The 16,075-nt window shown below is 38.0% G+C and overlaps 1 protein-coding gene across 1 annotated transcript in view; it reads right to left on the bottom strand.

The window, feature by feature from the left end:
• The window catches only part of LOC140144182 (N-alpha-acetyltransferase 60-like), a 47,360-nt gene that overhangs the window by 14,328 nt on the left and 16,957 nt on the right, over nucleotides 1–16,075 (bottom strand). Inside the window, exon 5 of the mRNA XM_072166007.1 lies at nucleotides 6,017–6,251. Within this exon, the coding sequence (XP_072022108.1) occupies nucleotides 6,017–6,251 (235 nt within the window). The remainder of the gene's footprint in view (nucleotides 1–6,016; nucleotides 6,252–16,075) is intronic.

A 16,075-nucleotide genomic window follows, 5' to 3' on the forward strand; every position in this document is an offset into this window, starting at 1 on the left:
TCTTGTATCTTGTATGGGAGTGTACGGTCGAGAGTGACTCCCAGATATACGGGTGTTTCACAGTGCTCTAGTGTGGTTCCAGACCAGGTCATCTTCAGTTGACGCTTAGCTTCACGGTTATGGAGGTGGAAAGCACACACCTGTGTCTTGGATGGGTTGGCACGGAGGTAGTTTTCCTCATAGTATGGCGTGAGCTCATCCAGTGACTTTGGAGAGTCTCTGTTCCACAACAGTGAAGTCGGTGTGTTGTGCACTGATGCCAAAATCATCTGCATATATGAAGCGTTGGGTGTCTTCACTTCTCGGTTGATCATTGGTGTATATATTGAACAGGAGAGGTGCGAGAACACTGCCTTGGGGTAGTCCGTTCCTGAGTATTCGCCACCGGCTCTTCTTGTCTCCAAGCTGAACAAAGAACATCCTGTTGTCAAGCATGCATTCGATGAGCTCCGTCAGGTGGATATCTTTGGTTAGCTCCAGGATTTTGCTGAGGAGACATCTATGATTGACGGTATCGCAAGCTGCTGAGAGGTCGACGAAAACAACTCCAGTTACGAATTCATCCTCAAATCCATCCTCAATGTGCTGGGTAAGGTTGAGAACTTGGCTTGTTGTTGATTTGCCAGGACGGAAACCTGCTTGTTCTGGGATGAGGTGCTCGTCTACCACAGGTGCCAGTCTGTTGAGCAGGAGGCGTTCAATAGCTTGTAGGTATGGCTGAGAAGCGATATTGGTCGATAACTCTTTGGGATGGATGGATCTTTCCCTGGCTTCAGCAGACCGATGATGTGAGACTTCTTCCGGATCTTAGGGAGTCTGTGGCTACGACGACAGGTGTTGTAGAGCTGTAAGAGCCATTTCTTTGCCTCTGGACCAAAGTCTACAAAAATGGCACGCAGTTTTTGAACGCATGCAGCATGCAAGCAGCACGCGTGCCGCACCGCATGCAGCACGCGTGCAGTTGGTAGCGTGCGGATGCGTATATTTGATAACATTCACTATAAAAATGTTGAATTTTGTTTTGATTTTTTGCAGTGCCAATTAACTGTTGATTCATGAATGGCATACCAACATCGGACCAATGTTGCAATGCCAAAAAAAAAAAAAGAAATGGCATTCCAACATTGGGCCAATGATGCAATGCCTACTATTGACTTGCGAAACAGGAATGACATTCCAACATCGGCCTAATGTTGCAATGCCAACTATCGAAACAGGAATGGCATTCCAACATTGGGCCAGTGTTTCAATGCCAACTATCAAAACAGGAATGGCATTCCAACATTGGCCCAAAGTTGAAATGCCAACTATCGAAACAAGAATTTGCTTGCCCTCCCTCTAGACCTGCCAAAAATGCTTGCCCCCCCCCTGTTGGCCTGCCAAAATTGCTTGCCCCCCCTCCCCTCTTGGTCTGCCAAAAATCTTGGTCTGAAGGTTAAATACTTAGAAAATTTTGGTCCAAGGCTAACTTATTTATTCATTGTAAACATTTAAATATTTTCACTTCTAGATCATTGCCAAATTGTGACTTGATGTCAGTTGTGTAAAGGTGAATTAGTCATTGAAAATCCTGCATGCATGCAGCATTTTACCTTTACTGCTTCTGGAAACCCTGTATGCGTGCAGCATTCTAACTTTGTGATCTGGAAATCCTGCATGCATGCAGCAATATGCGTGCTGCATGCAAGATGCGTGCAATTTGCATGCAGTCCTACAGTCCGCACACAAGTGTAGTCTGCACGTAATTTGCGTACAGATTGGTAGTCTGCACGCAGGTTCTGCAAGCAAATTGTGTGCGCGGTGGATATTTGTGTGCGGTGCCTGCATGCACTCAGCTGGTTCGCACACATGAACACGCTACCAGCAGGCCTTGCTTGCATGCTGCACACATCTGCACACATCTGCACGTGTGCTGCACACTGCCGCATGCGTGCTGCATGCTTCCGCACACATTTTTCATTGCTTGCATTTTCGTAAGGGGCTGCTCAGTTGCGATGTTGTCAAGGCCAATTGCTTTCCCTGGTTGGAGTTTGGCGAATCTTGCTTCCAGCTCCTGCATAGTAAAGGGCTTGGTGAAGCCTTGGTCTCCGCTGTATTTCTTGCGGTCTAATTTGGTCTTATGTTTCTTGCCTCTTTTTCCATTCAGGAGCAGTTGGTGGGCAACCTGGTTGGGTGTGACTTTGGGCTGCTGTGGGGCTTTTGTAGGGTCACCTTGAAGTTTGAGGATGGTGGACCATGCCTTCTTGCTGTTGCGGGTCATGTCTGCTGACTCTATGATGGTATGCCAGGTCTTATCACGCTCTTTGGAGATGGATTCCATAACTGTCGCACCCTTTGCTGTTGTTTCCTCGGCGAAAGGATCAGCTTCAAACATGGTTACATATTCTGGCCTGGTATGTATTCCACCCTGCAGCCTCTTGGTATATGTCTACGAGCAGTCTTGGAAACTAGTTGGGCAAAGGTGTCATAGTTATCTGGAGTTGGAGTAATTCTCTTCACCTTCTGGTCTAGCTCTTTTGTGAATCCGTTCCAGTCTGCTTTCTTGTAATTGAAGCGTCGCTGAAAAGGCACTATGTTTGGTGAGATTACGGTATTAACGGGGATACCAATTGGCCGGTGTTGTGTTTGGGGAACTGGATCCAATACAATCTTCTTACACATGTCCGAGATGTTGTTAGTGACAATAGCTAGATCAGGGTTGTATCCGCTCTTCCAACGGGCACTATGGAACGAAGGAGGAAGTTTGGAATCGTGAATAAGGCTCAGCTGGTGTTTGTCTATCCATTCCTCAACTGCAGCTCCATCGTTGTTGGTTTCTTTGTAACCCCATTGAGTGCTGTGGCTGTTGAAATCGCCGATGAAGATACATGGTTTGGTGTCAGTGTTAGAAGTGAAGAGAGGGAGCTTGAAGTCTTCTACTGGTGGCTTGTAGACTGATGTTATTGTTACATTACTGAGCTCAACATTGAGGACTTCATTGACGATGTGGTCTCTCAACGGCAAGGACCATACCAGGTATGGTTGGGCGGTGGTTAGTCGCTCCTCTATGGGTTCCCTGTAGGCACAGGACATCACAGTGGAGATTGTTGCACAATCCGCTGATGATATTTTGATTGACGGTAGAGAATCCTTCGACATTCAGTGATGTAACTGTCAAAGCAGGCCTTAGAAAAGGTCTGCTTGGACTTCCTTGGCGATTCTGGGCATGATGGAAAGCTTCTAGATGATAAGTTGCGCTTGGTGGTGGCAGGATTGGTTGGTTATCCAGGGGCGCGTGAACTATTTGTTCGGACGCTCCTACCATGACCCCAAAGTTATACTGATAGTTCAATCTGTTTAATAAACCAGTGTGTCATTTACCACGCATGTTTTGAAGGTACAAAATCAGGAATGATTGAGAGCAGTTTTTTTCTGACTCACCCTGTATAGCAAATAAATACACCTTTAAATTAGCTCCTTTAATCAAATCAATGCCGGAAATGAGCTCTACAGCCCCAAATTAGTATAAATTGATATATCACACAAGTTGGTAGCCAATATGATTCAAAAGTTGTAAAAACGTGTATTTTAAAGATGGCGGCCAGCAGCCATCTTGGATTTGGGGGTCAGAATGGACACATATTCCCAAAACAACCCCCAAAATTAATTCCTTATCCTAACTTAATCCAAATTCAACTGTTTTCACCTGCTTTTAAGTGAAATGGGCTAATAATTATAAAATACCATATTTTGGGTGCTAATTAGCATAATTTATGCTAATTAGAGGGTTTTATGCATAGAGACAGAGTGTCTCTTTGGATGAACCTTTTTCTCTTGCCTCAAGGAACATCCATGCCAAGTGGGACCTTTGTACTAAAAAATGCAGCGTTCAACCTCTTAACAAGTCTACTACTTGTCAATTTTGTGATATTTTAATGTTTTTCAAATTGCAAATTTATAATTATCTTTTCATTTTTTTGTATATATGTGACATGATCAAGGGGAATGAGTCACATGTCGGCCCTGGTCAAAAATGAGTTTTACATGTGTTTCTAAAGAGGACATTTAGAGCTTTTAGAAACTGAAAACCCAATTGATACGACTTTGCTTTCTGAAGTTACGCCAATTTATCAATAATTATTGCTGAAAACAATATAAAACAAAAGAATTTTAACATTTTCTTTGCCAATATCTCAAAATCAATATTAGCGACATCCGACTCATTTCCCTTGATCGTGTCACATATTATGTTGATGTGTAAATGTATTTTGCTTGTTTTTAATTAATATCAGGGATGCAAGCTGACCTGAAGAAAAAAGCCTGAAAAGTGTGTGCATCTGGGCCAAAAGCCTCCAAATTGGGCTGAAAATAAAGAAAAGTGTGGGAATTTGGACTTCATGAAAGCAGGAATTCCTGCAAAAGCAGGAAAACTTGCATCCCTGTAATTATGGAAATAAAGATGGATTGAGTTTTATATTTGTGTGTCGCCATAAAGGGAGGGGGCAATTTTTGACAAGCCAAAAAGGGGTGGGGCAATTTTTGGCAGACAATTTTCAAGGGTACCTACGTATTTATTGCATAAGCTGTAATTAGTGAAAATGAATGCCACAAAATAGTTGGCTTTATAAAATTTATAAAATAATCAAAATGATACGCAAAAAGCAAACAAAACTGATTAAATTAATGCAAATGTTTGCAAGGAAGTTGCTAAACAAACAGTGATACATGATTTCGTCCTAGTTCCAACACATCTCCGTAATTCCTACTACAGCGCATAGGGATTTGTATGTGTGTTGATATGAAGAGTTTCTCCTGCCTGCCTGCCTGGCATCAAGCATGTTAAATCAGTCAGTTGGGAAATGGTTGACACTTTCACGACCTGTTACAGGATATCCCATCTACCTTATGTGGACTTAATTTTCTACAGATTTGTATTCTGTTCTCAGTGCACAGTACAGAATGGAATATTAAAGGGCAATATTTGAAATGTATTGATTGTGGGGTCATCTAGCCTTCCCTTGAATATAATCCAATAACCCTAACCGTACCAAACATCAAAAAACCTCAATTCCAACAGCATATGCACGGGCGGGTATCCCATGTGATGCGATTGTATCATCATACGAACACAGTGATATGGTGACGGAAAGCTTGGCTGGGCAAGCTACATCCCTGTGGCAAGGTAGGCCCGTCTCTGGCACACGAGGGGTCGGTGCTTCAAAACCCCACCCGGTAAAGTTTTCTCTTCTTCTTTCTTTCTACTTTCCTTCCCCTCACCAAAAAGCAACTGGGGCGTTAGGGTTAAACTATTGTTACCCAAATTTAAAGGTAACTTGTTTGTTAATTTAATTTACAATTTTATTTCATTGTGTTACTGTTCACATGTGTTCAGTGTGTCTCATCTCAAGTTGAAAATGATGCCATGTTTGATTTCGCAGCGGCAGATTCGAATCGGAGCGTTTACGTGGTTGTGTCGCCATTGTACGGACAAATCGTCCTTCTACACCTGTGTATATGCTCCGCTGCATGGTTTAGGTAAACACGCTCGATTCAAATCTGCGACTGCGAAGTCTACCATACTCTTAACTTGAGATTGACACACTATTATACAGCTGGTGTATACCCATTACCCACATACACATGCTAAAATGTATGTGTGTGACAGAGTAGGCAAAGATATAGAACTTCGAAGGTGTGGGTAGGTGTGTGTGAGGGTGTTTATGAGTGGATAGGTGTGGGTGTACAATGTAGGGTGCATGAAGGAGTGAACATTTTCTAAAAAGTCTTGCACCATTTTCAACGCACAAAAAATATTTGACCCAAATCAGGTGATACAAACAAGTGTGGCAAGCAGGACAATCTGCTGTCAAAAAACCCGGCAAAAACGCTAGCACAGGCCTAAGAATGAACCTCCTGCTCCTCCCCCTGGTGTTACAGGTTAAAGGTAACAGTTGAACACTGTTTTCTGATCTTCATTCTCAAATAAATGCTTGAACCATTTTGTTTAAACAGTACATATTGCAAACACAAAGGATATATTAGAGTCCATGGCGGTTGGCCTCCATTCACATACAACACATAAGACAGCCCATCTTTGGGTTGCCCCTTGATGGCATAGTAGTACGGCAAGTACTCGTGGCGTCGGAAGTTGTGTTTCTCGTAGAATCTGATGGCGGTCGTGTTGGATGCAAGGACGTGGAGATAAACGGCTTTCACATTGGCACGTTCACTGGAGGTTAAGTAGGAGATAAGACTTTGCAGCAGAGATGTGGCTGAAATGAACAAAATGAACAAGTGATATACATTTTTAAGTCATTGTTACAACTTGGGGGGAAAAGTGAATTCAGGGGGCCAAATATCATGAAATTGACACTAAATTACAACAAACATTGTAAATTTTCATTTTTTTTTCTTATTGGGTGCAGTTGGGTACAAGATCTCTGACTGGGGAAGGCATTTTCCCCCTATAACCCACCCCTCCATGGCACCACAACTGCATTTTACATTCAGAGGCTTGTTCACTATTATTTAAGTTCCAGTTGACCTCGGTATTTCACATCACAACCTATTGCTATATTATACATGTGTCACTTGTGACTGACACTGACGCACCCCTCGGGGTATGTTGTGACGCACATATTGAGTAAATGACCGTACCCTGCGTCACTAATTGGTTGGTAAATGACCCAACCATGACGCACATCCCCCGGGGGTCCTAGGGTGGGTCATACAAGTGACATGTGTATTAAACCATTAGTTTTTTCTTTTGACACACCGTAACCTGTTATGCGAGAGTAAATTTGTATCCTTCACACACTCAAGTAAGACTTTCGCAGCCTTGCACTCTTTGTGAGTGGCACATCGTAGCTCCATCTAGTGCCCCAACCCATTTCTCCTGTCCATACACTACGGACCACAATGGCCTCATCCCAATGGCACAGTTCAATAACCTCAATTAAACAACCATAGTGCAAAATTTGACCTCAATTCTACATTGTACACAACCTACACTATGGACCACAAGAGCCTCATCCCAATGACATAGTCCAATAACCTCAATTAAACAATCATAGTGCAAAATTTGATCTCAAGTTGTAGAGTATGAGTTTTTTGTACTCAAATTTTCTTAGGTCATTCAATGAATGTACAAATGTATTAGGGTTAAAGAACTGTGCCCTGATAGATGAACATGTTGTGGATCCTAGTGCTATGACACCTTGCAACTCTTGCAGATGAGGCCTTCTTGCACTTAAAACCCCTTGATGTATAAATTACACATCATGGCCTACTTTTAAAAAGTCAAGAACCCTTCCAAATCACCCACACAGTAACGCCTACACACATAAAATGATCTTTTCTCAATCTTTACCCAGGCAAGCAGCACATAGACGGGCAGGCAATTTCTGGCAGGTTGAGAGGGGTGAAATGTTTTTTTGGCAAGCTGAAAGAGGGGCACACATTTTTGGCAGGCCAGGCCATTTTGAAATTTGCCCATCCCAGGGTGACAGATAATTATTGCACAGCCCCTTATATTATATTACATTATCACACCTGCAAGTTCTTGCAAGTTTATAAGATTTTGGTATAATTTGCATTGAAACCAAAGTTAAAATGCCAAAAAAAAATCAACTTCCTAGCTGTGTAAACTATATTGTACATGGCCTTTTGCCCTGAAGTTTTTATCTCAGACCAACAAAGGATGTACCAAATGTAAACACACCCTATGAACCACAATGGTCTCATCCCAAAGGCATATAGTTCAATAACCTCAATTTAACAATCAAAGTGTAAAATTTTACCTCAAGTTGCAGAGAATGAGTTTTTGTACCCAAAGATCATTCAAAAAATGTGCAAATGTTTTGGGGTTAAAGAACTGTGCTCTGATAGATGAGCATGTCATGGATCCTAGTGACATGTCATATCTAGTCACTGTCATATTCTGGCATTTTTGCAAGCATTTTCCATTCTGGCCAAGGTTGCATAAATTGCTGTGATTTTCCGCTCTCAAATTACTTTGGGCTTTGTTCATTTTCCCGATATTTTGTCTCTGAGGCAAACTTTTGTCGTGATTTAAAAATGCTGTTGCAATGGCAAAACACTCTAAAAAATGTCAAGCAATAAACTGGCTCATATTAAGCACCCACAACATTTTGATAAGGCTAAAAAAATATGTTTGGTTGCCCTCAGAGACCGACCCAAAAAATTAGAAATCTTGTGTTTTTTCAATCACTTTTTTAGAAGAAACCTTAAATTTGGACAGAATCAAGGACATTTTATAATTGTTATTCACTCATTTTATTTATTAAATGCATATATTCATGATTAAAAACAAGAAGTATTTCCATTTAAATTCAGTCCAAAATGCACAATTTTCAATCTGTAGAGAAAATGGAGAAAGAGCCCATGAAAAAAAAAAGGATTGACCTACCGACCCTCCAAATTGTTGTCTTGGAAGGGCAACCAAACAATTTTTTTTTTGGCCTAATACTAGTTGTACTGAACACATCACCAAACATGATGGACCATTCTTAAACACTTGAGAACGTTCCTGCAATCTCATTGGTTCTTACCCGTGTGATATGACACGATATCACACGGGTCAGCGCAGTATGCATCAACGCGACACGCGTACTTGCTATTTTAACCAATCGGAGGCGCATAGCAACAACGGGACTGATCGATTTTAAGCCCTAGGTAGTTCCTTATAAAATGTAGGATTTAATTTGATTAAAATTTGTAATACTTATGATATTTCTATTTGAATATTAAGGTGGTATTGGATGCATTTTGTAGAAATTAGAAAATGCTTTGAGCATGCTTTAAACAGATTAATTGAGTAGGGTAAAGTACACTGATCAATATGCCTTTTGTTTGGAGCAAATCGGACATACGGTTTCCATAATACATCAATTTATATTTTCTTTGTATCCTATTGTTTTTGTCAATAATCAATATAGTTAATGAGCTAAAAGGACTGTAAAGGCTCATTAATATGTAATTTTTGCCAATATTTTGCTAAAAATCAATGCATAAATGTTCATGGTACTTTTATTTTGCATACTTTTGCCCTGAAACTTGGTCAAAGTGTTTCTAATATGTTCTAATGTATTATATAGTGAAGCCGCCCCTCATTTGCATATTTGCATAATTAATGAGCTAATTTGCATAAATGCTAATTAATTATGCAAATTAGGGTGGCTAGCTCATTAATTATGCATAAATTATCTGGAAGTCATTAGGAACACTTTGACCAAGTTTGAAACCAATATTCTGTTAAATAAAATGTTATGAACATTTATGCATTGATTTTAGCAAAATATTGGCAAAATTACATATTAATGAGCACTTTCAAGTCATATTAGCTCATTAACTGTATTGATTATTGATAAAAACAATACAATACAAAGACATTTAAAATGTATGTATTATGAAAACCGTATGTCCGATTAGCTTCAAACAAAAGGCATATGGATCAGTGTTCTCTGCCCTACTCAATTAATATGTTTAAAACATAAATAGAGCACTTCCAAAATGGGTCCAGAACCACCTTAAGAATGAGAATAAAGGTACTGTTTTTAGTCAGCTGTCGTGATCTATCGTCTCATATAACACGGGCGACATCATTATTTTTGGCGAAAACAACTCAGTAAAATAATGATGTCGCCTGTTATATGAGACGATAGATGCACTCCTGGGGCTAAAACCAATACCTTTATTCTCTAAATCTAGGCAGCTTAGGGCAGGCCATATAAATAATGCTGCTTTTCTGGGAACTAATAAGCAAACCTGAGCATATATTCCCTGTGATTTTATTTAAAATTTAGTAGGTTTTTAAAAAACCTTTCTGGCTATTAAAAAAAAAAGACATACAAATACAACACCTTTTGTGACAGTAGCTATTGCATTCTATTTCTAAAAGTCATCTAAATATATTTTCTGCCACTTCTGCATATATATCAATTTCTAATACTAAGTATTAATGATCTAGAATCTAACCATGACAATCACGACAATTGATGTAAATAATGAATGCTCAATTACTCCAACACAAATATCAACTAAATACCACTTAAATGTCAGACTAGTAATTTACATCCCTCTCTTGTGGCATTTTTCTCCTCATAAAGTCAACTCTGCTAAGGAATAATATAATATGCGAGCAATTGAATCCCATTTGCCATTTGAACTATGTATTCAGCTGATAGTTGGCTATTCTGTCCACTTGCTCTTCCCAAATGATAATGCAATAAGTGATGTTCATGAAGGTGATATTTTGCTGGCGGTACATAATGTCTAAATTACGCAGAGCGTACATGCACGCATACAATATCCAGTGGCGTAGATTTCTTTTTGACATGGGGGGGGGGGGGGGTGGGGTTGGAAAAAAGTCTTGATGTATAGTGAATCCAGCACCTTTTTGTGACCAAATAAGCTTATGGTGCAAAATTTTTGCCATATTGAAGCCAAAATGATGAAATATGGTGCAAAAGTGGAATATATTTGTGCGAAATGTGAAACATTGGCACTTTTGGGGTTAAAATGGTCAAATATGAGGTTAATTTGGTCAGAAACCCACATACAGGCGTCAACATTGGGGGGATGATTGTATGGACCATCCCCCCAGGCAATATATTGGGGATGTGTCCTCTGAATTTGTCCACGCCCCTTAAAATCCTAATAGAAAAAAAAAAAACATTATGCAAAAATGCCAGATGCATCTTCCTTTTTAGCCTGAAAATCATGTTTTGGTCCAAAATAGGGTAACATTGCAAAATTTTGCACTGGCCCCTCAATTAGCAAAATTCACCTTCATTTGGAACTAAATAAAATATTATAGTCTGAAATTTGTGTGCAACTGTTCCAATAACATCGGAAAAATATGCTCGTCCCCCAAAAATTTTAACGCTTCTTCCACTACTGTTTACATACATACTGTATACCCTTCTGTAAATCCTGCATCAATACTAATTTCATGCGAATCAATAAGAGCATTAAAATGTCCAATATTTCCCTACATTGCTAGTGACAATATGTGACATGATCAAGGGGAATGAGTCGGATGCCACAAATATTGTTTTGAGATATTGGCAAAAACAGTGTTCAAATTCTTTTGTTTTATATTGTTTTCAGCTATTGATAAATGGCTCATAACTTGGTAACCAAATGTTCGATTTTGTTGGGGTTTGCATCAAAATGTAGCATTTGTAAACTGCCAGAAAATGATGTAAAAAACTTCTAACTGAAAAATGCCGACATGTCATTCCCCTTGATCATGTCACATATATACAGTATTGCAATGTAAACACACTTTACAAATGAGTCCCATTTTCTCCTTTTATTATCTCCCCTATAGCACCATCTGCACACTCCTCTTAGAAACGTGACTGAGTGAATTCAATGTATCTTGTAAATGTCATAGACCCAGAGTCTTTGGAAATGTCATCTTAAAAAGGGAAGAGGTTGCATTTCTTGTAACAGCCTCTGTGCTGATTATCTTCAAAATATTGCAAGATATAATTGAAATGATGTACCATGTAACACCGTACATGTTAATAGTGCTTGTTATATAGTACAGGTAGTCATAAAGAAGACTCTTTAGGGTTTAGTCACTGATAAAACAGTGCTAATATTTATTTAGTAATAAATGTTTTCAATGTAGGATAGCAATCTGAACACAATGCATAAAATGACATTACAGATGAACAGTTAGGCCTGATGTTTCTTGTTTTCATCAAAATCAAAAGCTTCGAGACTGAACATTTAATAAAACACAATTTCACACATATGTACACTTGAAAACGGTTGGACTTGAAAACAACACACTACCTTTAGGTGAACACTTTTGTGTAATATAAACTGTAATTTTCTTCTCATATGTGGTCTCGGTATTACTTACCCAGTATATTTGTGTATGGTTCAACTACCTAGGGCCCCACCCCAATACACAGACACTCTGATTGACTTTCTAATATCAACACTCACAACATGGATAGATATGTGACGTGATCTGGTTGATAGGGGGCCCCAAGGCAACACATTTGAAATTGAGATAAGGCAAAAATATGGCGTTAAAAACAATCAAATACATAAGAAAATAAACATTGATCACAGAATTTTAGAATCAAGTTCAATCAACAATGCTAGACCTTTGGTATTTTCCGTATATGATAGCCTAATGTTTGCATAAGGTAATAACTCAATTAAAAATTGTCTCCTTTGGCCCCCTTGGAGTAGATCGTGTTACACATACATGTAGGATCCTATGATGCAATTGAATTTGAAGGCAAAATCAATTCCCCCCTGTGTAAAATAGGGTCATAGATGTCTGCATTCTGCATGTTAATAGACAACACCTTTATTTTAAAGAAGGGGGAATGGGAACCTACATGTACTCAAAAAGTAGATACTTTCAACATCGCCGCCGCTGTAAAAGGTCAGCTTTCATTGGTGTTGGGAAAGTGCACTGTCCTTATCTGTACCTACACTTCGGCACTGTCATTATGCAATGGCAAATAGACATTATTCAAGATGCATGGCTACGAGGCTTATTCCCATCCATTTTGTGTTTGGGTGTCATAAAGTGTTATTAAACAAGGATGATAATTATCCCATGTCCTGTATACATCAACCTTTTGCCTGGGGGAGGGGCACTTGTATTCTGAAGTGGATATCAATTATCATTATCATGCTAAATGCATGAACTTTCAAAACAGACCCTTATACCATAATACCCTAAACTAAAGCCACGATTTGTCCGTGATACGGAAAAACAGAAAAATTCACAGAATTCAGGGTTTGCTCACAGAAATTTGAAAATGCCACAAAATAGTGAAAAACTGTGTAAAATGTCTAACTTTTGTGTTGATTTGCAAAAGAAAACAAAGAAAAGTGTTAATTTAGCAGTAATCAACCATTAAACAATCCATTCTAGCATTTATTATAAGCCTACGATGCAAGATTCTGGTCGATACAGCTAAGTACACACAAGACAATTGATCATTTTAATGGGGATGTTGAGGGGAGACTACAGTAAAAAGGTACATATAATTATATAAGACAAATTACACTTTTAAAAACATGCTTGTATTTACTTTTCAGTGCTTTATAATGTAAAACGGAAAATCACGGAATCGTCCAATTTGTAACACGGAATTTAAATTTTGTAACACGGAAAAATCGTGGCTTTACCCTAAACACATATTTTGGTTTCCTTTACTACCCTAAAACTGCAGAAAACCAATATATGTTTCAATGTTTGAGGTCCTTTCAAATCATGCTACAAGTGAAAAAGGGTAGTTTTTCACGGGCAAGCGATGTACGCACATATATATCGTTTAGGTGTCAAAATCAGAAAATAGGTTACGTTTTTAACAAGACCTCGAACATGAAATATCATAAAGTACATCATAGGGTGTCATAATATCAAATATCAGTAAAAACAGGATATGTTTGAAAATACCTTCAACATGAAACATCAAAAAATTGCAAAATAATTACTGTGTTTCTGCTGTTTTGGGGTAGTGAACACGACCAAAATAATAGGCTATTATGGAAACCGCCCCAGAAATTTTTTTCGCCCGCTTGGTTAAGGGTTGGGGTATGAACGTTTGGACCGTATTTATTTTGGGACAGTAGAGCACATCAGACATATCGAATTGCATTCTGAATATGAATATTGTCATTCTGATATCAAATACTTTTGATTTTTTGAAATTCGCAATTTCATACACATTTTATGGCAAATCATTAAAATTGATATTTTTGATATTTAACAGTACTTGAAGTAAACTTTATAAATCTGATGATTTATACTTAAAGTGTATGTAGGTGGGAAGAAAAGCCGACGATCAATTGAAAATTTTGACCTTTCGTATTGAAGATATGGATTTTTTTCCCAAAACATCCAAAAAAAATTAGGTCTTTTTGGAAAAAAATCCATATCTTCAATATGAAAGGTCAAAATTTTCAATTGACCGTCGGCTTTTCCTCCCTGCTACATACACTTTAAGAATATATCATTAGATTTATATAATTTACTTCGAGGACTGTTATATATCAAAATTTGAAAAATATCAAATTTTTATAATTTGTCATAAAATTTGTATTATATTGTGATTTTAAAAAATGAAAATTATTTGATATCAGAAAGACATGCTTCAGATTCAGAATGTAATTCGATAGGTCTGAGATGCTCTCATGTCCCACAAAAAATACTGTCGAAACGCAATAAACGCTCATTTTGGATCCCTTAAGTTCACACATTATAAGAGCATATTAATATCAATCTCAGAACACAAGTGCCCCCAGACATTACAATAAGAATCAGATGTAACACAAGATGACATAATATAGGACAATGTGATCTTAGTACAGCAAAGTATCGCTAGCTAACGACATTATCAATATCACGCCCGCAGTAACAAGTGAGATTAAGCCATCTCAATGAATGTACAGCATAGGAAGAGAGGCCTGGCCTCAACACTTGCCGGTCCAAGTAGATGGATTTAAATTACTGTAAAAGATGACATTTTCGTGCTACATTACTTTTGCGCATTTTGCGTTCCAAGCTGCTACCGCGAAAATAACAAATGCGCGAATATATTAGGTCAATGTAAGGAAACTTAGAATCATGAATTTAAAAACAAGGAAAACAGTTCAAAATTGGCACAAAAATATATAATTACAGTACTGTAAACACATGTTTGCACGTGTAAATTTTTTATCTTTCAATATTTGCATGTGTAATTTATCACGCTTTGTCAATTTTGAACTACTTCCATTTATTTTTAAATATTAGCAATTTTCAGTTTTCTTACCTGTCAATATATATGTAGACCAATACATTTATAATGGAACATATTCGCACATTTTTATTTTCACTGTAGCTGTGTTGCCTGTGAAATTAATGTTCCATGAAAATAACCACCTGTATTTCGATAATTTTATTTTAATAAAAAAAAATTGGACCCTAGATAATCATATTTTATGGTGTGTTTTTTATGTGTTCTGCTTATAATGTGGCCATTTTGGGGTCTGTTGTTCTCTTAAAATTGAGTGTTTCCTTATAAAAATATAATTTGATCAAAAAAACACATATGCTGAATAAGACAGTGCTTCGAGTATCACAACCACGATACACCATTATCCAACTCTATACTAACCACCCTACCTGCTATCGTGTTTCAAAATGCAAATATTTGATCAAAACATGAATTTCCCATTCACGCTATTTGTTTTCCGCCAACACTGAACACAGCGCACAATTTATAATTAAAAAATGTTGTAAGAATGTGATCAATAGTAATAAATGCAGTCTATTTTCAAGCATGCTTCAAGGCGTTTTACTTTTAGCGCAATATATTGCCCTGTAGAATAACGAACACAATTCTGACTGTATCATATTATTATGTGATTATACTACATGTGTTGTCTGAACAAGATATACAGGGCAGCCAACAAGAGGAGTGGGCAGAAGGGGGTGCGTTACCCACTGGGGGAGAAGCTGGTGATCAAGATGGGGGTAGATTTAAGTCAGGGGATATTTAAAACCAACTTTTACACATGTGTGGATGATAGTAAGATGAGAGCGCATATTTTAAGCGTTGAAGCATTGGGAAGAGCTTCACATTTTCAACAAAATGCTTCATAATTTTGAGATTATTCAGGCTGCATCAAAATGATTGTTATCGCTAATTTTCCTGACTTTATTTAATCATGTTGCTGTTGTATTTGAAATTAATGTTGTTTATTATGTTCAGATTCAGACTGCTTAAGGCCAAGAAAAAAATGGTTTGTCTCAAAGCTCACGAGAAATTTAAAAACAAATGCGAAATGTGATTTTTTTTTTTTTTTTTATGTCCGACTTTTTTCATGGTATTTTGAGAAAAAAGTCCGATTTTCGTCTATTTTTTCTGGAAAAAACTATAAAAAAATTTTTTTTTTGAAATAAAAAAAATTTCCGCATTTGTTTTTTGTCAAAATCGTGGGATTTTACAAACGCGCGCGCAAGCTTTGAGACGAACCTTCTTTTTTTTTTTTTTGGCCTTATAATGTCAGGTTTACACTGTTTGTCCAGCACACTTATTCTTGTGTGATT

The sequence above is a fragment of the Amphiura filiformis genome, unplaced genomic scaffold, assembly GCF_039555335.1.
Source record: "Amphiura filiformis unplaced genomic scaffold, Afil_fr2py scaffold_44, whole genome shotgun sequence".
NCBI classification, from domain to species: Eukaryota; Metazoa; Echinodermata; class Ophiuroidea; order Amphilepidida; family Amphiuridae; genus Amphiura; species Amphiura filiformis.